This window comes from Hipposideros armiger, unplaced genomic scaffold (genome assembly GCF_001890085.2).
Source record: "Hipposideros armiger isolate ML-2016 unplaced genomic scaffold, ASM189008v1 scaffold_902, whole genome shotgun sequence".
NCBI lineage: Eukaryota > Metazoa > Chordata > Mammalia > Chiroptera > Hipposideridae > Hipposideros > Hipposideros armiger.
Genome location: NW_017732252.1, coordinates 555,261 through 561,348, shown reverse-complemented (window position 1 = coordinate 561,348; position 6,088 = coordinate 555,261). Strand labels below are relative to the sequence as shown.

Genomic DNA, 6,088 nt, shown 5'->3' with positions numbered 1-6,088 from the left:
GCAGTGTCACTGGCCCTCATATGTGGGATCCGAACCGGGGCCCTCTGGCATCCCAAGCGAGTTCTTAACCATCGCGCCACTCGGCTGGCCCAGTTGTTGTAGCTGAGTCTTGATTGCTATGGGCACGTCATTGGGTGGGATTGAACCTCAGGCTGATTGGCCGTGGGGTTTAGCCACATCCACAGCTTATATGTTGCTGGGTGGGGTGCTTACCCCACTGAATGGGACTCGCTCCAGTGGGATCTGGTGCCTGTTGAGACCACCCTTTGGGTGTGCCACTTGTGGGGCTAATTGGGTGGTGTTCTGCTGTGGTCTGAAGCCAACTTTTAAGTATGTTGGTTCTGGGGCCTCTTGCGAGGGGTTCCAGTGCAGGCTCAGGTTACCCACTGCCTGTGACTGGTTGGGGACTACCTGGTAGGAGCTACAAAGTGATACACAGTTGTTTACTGCCTGTGCTAACTCTGGAGGTATGTGGGAGAGGCCACACTGAACTGAGGATGGCTGTTACCAGTACTGGGCTTGGGGTAGCTCTGCAGAAAGCCAGGTCACCCTGAGGCCTTTTGCCACTTGCTGGCTCCCTTAAGGTTCAGCCGTTGATAAAGCCTCTTGTGGTACACAAGTTGGGTGAGGCAGGGACTTAGGGAGTCACTAGAGTGGGAAGAGTTGTGGTCAACAAGTTAATGTAGATTCTGGTTTGGTGCCAGTGCTGAGTCTGGAGCTACTCAGCAAAAGTGTCAGAGCACACTGTGGCCAATTGCTGCCCACCTGGGTCTGATAGTTTTACAAGAAAGAGTGTAATATGGGCAGGGCTGGTTGCTCTCAGAGAAAGTTCCTCAGGTGTTGGGTGAGTTGGGTGGGGCAGGTTCCCAGTGAGTCAGAAAGGTGAATCAGCTGAGCTCACAGGCCAATCAGATTCAGATTTGGCCTGTGGGGATGGGTTCAACACGGGAAAGATGGTGCCTCCCTGCCGGCTGCACAGGAGAAGGCCCCCTCATAGGGAAAATGGCAACAGTCCTCCAACCCTCTCTGAAGCCACACACCTCAGCCTGTTCCCCCCATATTCCTACAATGCCCCCTGAGTTACTATCCCTCCACCGGAGCCCAAGGTGAGTGCCTGCAAGTGAGAGATTCTGCGTGCCAGCCCTTTGAAAGAGGATGTCTGGGTTTCCTCCAGCCTTCCACCCCACCCAGTCTGTCCGAATCCCCACTGTTTTTCACAGCTAGATGTTGTGGGGGCTCCTTTTCCTGGCACCACTACTCAGGGCTGGGGAGCCCAGTATAGGCTGGGGTGTCTCATTCCTCTGTGGGGAACGTCTGCAATGGAGATATCCCTCCTGATTCTCAACCAGCACACGGAGGTTTGGGGTTAGCCAGTTCCATGTCTCCACCCCTCCTACCAGTCTCGAGGTGGCCCCTTATAGCCTTAGTTCTAAAACTTGTTCAGCCAGGCTTCAGATGGTTCTCTAGTGTTATTGTTCTATGATTTAGTTTAATTTAACATGTTCATGGAAGGAAGCAGGCACAGTGTTTATCTACTCCTCCATCTTGGATCTCTCCTCCAACTATATCTAGTATTTACATGTTTAAATGACTCATTTCAGCAACTTTAATATTGTAAAGTTTTAAAAATTCATTATAAAGAAATGCATGCTTCTTAGAAAAATGAGAAAGTGGAAAAACAGTTTCACATAATTCCACAACTTGGAGACTGATTGCCCTATTTCAAGTTGTAACTCTCTCTGCCCTCACTCCTCTATCCACCCTACTACCTGTTCTCCTCCCCTGCTTCATTTTAAAAATAAATTCATCACCATTTAATAGATAGGTTCACTCATATGAAATCCCATTTTTTGAGGGCAAAAATTTGACTACTAGCATTGTCATATGGTCAACTCATACTCTATGTTTTAATTACTTGTTTTGTTTATTATTTTTTTTCCTCCCACTAGAATGTAAGCTCTTTGAGAGTAGAGATTTTTTTTTTCACTGCTGTATCCTTAGCACAGAAGAGATGCTAAATTACAGGCTGGGGAGTCATATCGACTTAAAAACCAGAGGCTGGAAATGGCCAGGAGACAGAAGAGATGATTGGATGAGGATAGAGGCTGTCAGTTGGGGAAGAGTGAAGCAGCAAACAAGAAAAAGAGGATAAGTGTTTGCAGTGTCCTGAGATGAGCATATATAGCTAGGTGTGACTTAGAAAGTCAAGTTCCTAGGTTCCTATTTCAGTGGCCCTTTCCCATCCTTCTTTAAATCATTGTCTGTGGCTAGCCCTGCCTTGGTTTCTGGCTCCTGAATTGATAACACTTTGACTTTTAGTACTCAAACAAAAAAGGGACATTAATTCATGTTCATTCTCCTCAACACTTCACTTCCTTTGGAGAAATCTGAGCCCCAAAACATTCTGTTCCTGAAGGACAAACACATGTGACCCTACTTATCAGAGCATGACACTTAGAACACTAGGGGTGAAGCATAATTTCTTTTGAGATACTGGTCAGAACCTGCTGGTCAGAACCTGCATTGGGCGTTCTCCTTCTCGTTGCAATGGAAATTTGAAATTACAAAGGATAAAATAATAACATAAATGTAGATAACTGCACTGAGAAATATGCAGAGTGCTTTTTTTTTTTTTTTTGGCCTGGCATCTATATTAAACCAAGGTGGCAGGTAGCTGATTTCTTTATGCTATAAGAGCCAGGATGATTTGATACAAAGATTTTNATAAAGAGCAGAAGAAAGAACTGAGTGTGAATGGGGTGTGGGTAGAGACTTGGGAGCCATTATATTTGGGGTGGAGAAGGTGACTTTGGATGATCTTGATATTCAGGGAGAGAAAGTTTGTATTTGATACAGCAGAAAATCTGGTACTTACATTTGGGATTTTGGTAAAGGAGTCAGTTTTAGAAAGATCAGGGAGGATATATATGCTCTGTGGCAGGTATGGAAATGAAGAGTAAGGTGTGGCTCCAAGAATTATCATTAAAAAAAAAGCCAGTTTGGTGATAACCAGGGTGTTATTGGAAAGAGTAAAGAGTTAAAGTTAAATGGGTAGTAAGGTTAATGAGGCTGAGAGGCATCCAGATACCTCTTTGTCCTTGAAGTTTCATGAGGATTGAATATGTTTGCAATTGAGGTATTGCATTTTCTCCCCCCTCTCCCCCACAGAGAAGCTTTATTATTATTAATGAAGCGCTCTCCTTTCACCTAGTACCATAAGTTTACTGTATGTGAAAATCCCAGGGATTGTTCAGGTATCCTTTATGCCCCACAGAATCCTAGGATGTTCCTTCCTAAGATGCACTGGCTCTCAGGGAGTAGCAACACCATCTGCCTCACACGCTGCATAAATATAGTTGCTCAGATGGATTTTATTCTAAAATAGCGTTTGTTTGTTTTTCTTTAATGTGGGAATTATACATTTTTACTTTGGAAATTTTGGATACTATAGAAACATATAAACAAAAATTTCAGATAATTCATAGTCCTGCTGTTTAGATTAGTTACTATTAATATTTTGGGGGGTCAAACAGAATGAGTAGTTGTGCTTCCTCCTTTATTCCGTAAATGCATATGATTAGTTAGTATGTTTATATTATGTTATTGGTAACACTGTATTTTTTTTAGTTTAGAGTCCCCTGAGAGTCTCTTGTGATTTTCTCCGGGAGTTCCAAGAATGGCATGGGAAATAGTGATTTGTTTTCCCCAAAAAAATTTTGATAGGTGATATTTGCAATAGGTAGATGGTCAGAAGTTCAATTTTGCTGTTAGGAAGATGTGGAAACCTCTATGAAATTATGTTTGGTACATTACAACTGAAATATTTTTAAAGTATATATTAGCGACAGGTAGAAAAGTTATTTTTAGATCACATTTACTATATCATTTTACTCTTGAATTGAGGATATTTGCTGTATTTTTTTTTTAGTGTACAAAGCTTAATTTTAACGGAGCCCGTCATTTAATATAGAAAAAAATGAAGTGCAGCCTTAGTGCAAATGAAATGTTTAGTACTTGAGGTTAAACCAGAAAGGCAGGGCACTTGCCCTAATTAGATGGTACTTCACTTCAAATTTGTGAATGCTTGGCTCCTGTGTAAATTTTTCTTTGTTTTCATTTAACCTCCATGTTGAGTTGGTTTTCTAATTTATGGTATTATAAACCTTTTTCAAGTGATCAAAAGAAATGCTTATCGTTTGATCGCTATGGCTGAATAACAAATACCTTTTATCTTTTTGATATTGCAGTTGACTCATGTTAACCAGGCAAGCTTCCAGGTTGATGCCTTTGGAACATCATTCATTCTCGATGTCGTGCTGAACCAGTAAGTGTGTTGAGCTGCGCTCACTTTTATCAGATACACATTGAATCCGCTTTGCTATCTTTCTGTAAAGTTTTGTTTTCTTACTGTATTTTATTTCATCTCCCTGTATCAGTTAAATATTACATTTAAAACTATCATATCTATTAAATACAATATCTATTATATCTATTTTAAGTTATAAAGCCTGGCAAATAACAGGAAATGGGTATCCTTTTGAAATGGAAAAGCTGTAACAGATTTAAAAATGTAAAGTGGAGAGCAAGCCTTATTCCAATATTCTACATATTGGAACATGACTTAAGTTCCTATGAATAACAATAAATTGTAAAAATAATACTTTGGCATTAAAACATCTTTCTTAAGAACAGCAGAAAAGAGAAAGTTACCCTTTTGTTCAATGATTCAGAGGACTGGCTGCATGGTGTGTTATTCTTTTTTTTTTTNTCATGACTCTAAAAATGCTCCGATTATAATAATTACTTGTTAGAACCCAGTAAAACCTGCATGCACCTCTGAGCTGCAGAATGAAAGCAAGGATGAAGCGACGGAAATGGCCTTCCTGGAGGTGGAATGCCTGCCCTGCTTCTGAGCGGTGTGACCTTGGACATGACATTTACTCGCCCTGGCCTCATTTCCCTTATTTGTAAAATAAAGATGTTGTATTATATGAGCTCTAGGGGTTCTCTCAATATTATTCTACAATACTAAAGTGTTTGATTAACAGTTTTTAAAATAACAAATCATATATAGTAATTTGAAAGAATGTGGTTCTGCACAATTATATTTGTCACGTATCTCTGAGAGCCATTACTAGCTTTTAATCTTCAAATAAAAGTTAATAAATATTAGAAATGTTCTTTGGCAATATATATTAGGCACCCCACTTCAAAAACTAAACAAACAAACAAAAAAGGAAAATCCTGGTATTGTACCAGGTTTCTGCTCTCTGTTATTAGTCATTCCTTTGAACTACTAACTAGGAAAAGGACAAGATTAACCTTTTCTGAGAGCCATCCTGGCCCACTTCAATGGCATTGAATAATAAGTTGGATTGTTAATATAGCATGAATTCAGTGTAATTCTACGTAATTTACTATTTTCTGCAAGATATCCTAAAGAAGTAAACATGTTTCTTTTCTTTGGCCTACTGGTGAAATCAGACACGGGGAAGGTAGGTTTCTTGAATGGTAGAAGACCACACAGGGTGTGAGGAAACCATGCTAATGTTTATTTAGTGATCACCGCTGCCAGTTGGGTTTGGCTGGGAAGTCCTGTGTTTGATCCTTGGGCCTTCATGGGTGTCCGTCCTAACATTGTGAATGCCTTGGTTATAATCAAGCTGTGGAGGAAAGCGACATCGAACACTGGTGAAATCAACTCTTCGCTGGGGCTGCTTTTGTAAATGTTCAAGAGCAGTGCTGGTGATGCTGTATCAATTTCCCATTGCTGCTGTAACCCATGACTACACACTTAATGTCAAAAAACCAACAAAAATTAATTCTCTTACAGTTCTGGATACCAGAAGCCCGTAATGGGTCTTCAAGGCTAAAACGAAGGTGTTGGCAGGGCTGTGCTCCTTCTGGGGACTAGGGGAGAAGCATACTTCACTTTTTCCAGTTCCTAGAGCCTTGCAGCATTCCTTGGCATCTAGTCTTTTCTCTACCTCCTTCTACTCTCTATTTCCATCACCACATCTCCTTCCCTGATTCGGACGTTTATAAGACTCTGGTTTTATAAATCCCCTCGTGATTAGATTTGCCCGTC

The 6,088-nt window shown here is 40.9% G+C and overlaps 1 protein-coding gene across 1 annotated transcript in view; it reads left to right on the top strand.

Moving 5' to 3' along the window:
* Window positions 1-6,088, top strand: part of LOC109375135 (disintegrin and metalloproteinase domain-containing protein 22-like) — a 128,690-nt gene that overhangs the window by 42,041 nt on the left and 80,561 nt on the right. Inside the window, exon 3 of the mRNA XM_019630357.1 lies at window positions 4,248-4,324. Coding sequence (XP_019485902.1) covers window positions 4,248-4,324 — 77 coding nt within the window. The remainder of the gene's footprint in view (window positions 1-4,247; window positions 4,325-6,088) is intronic.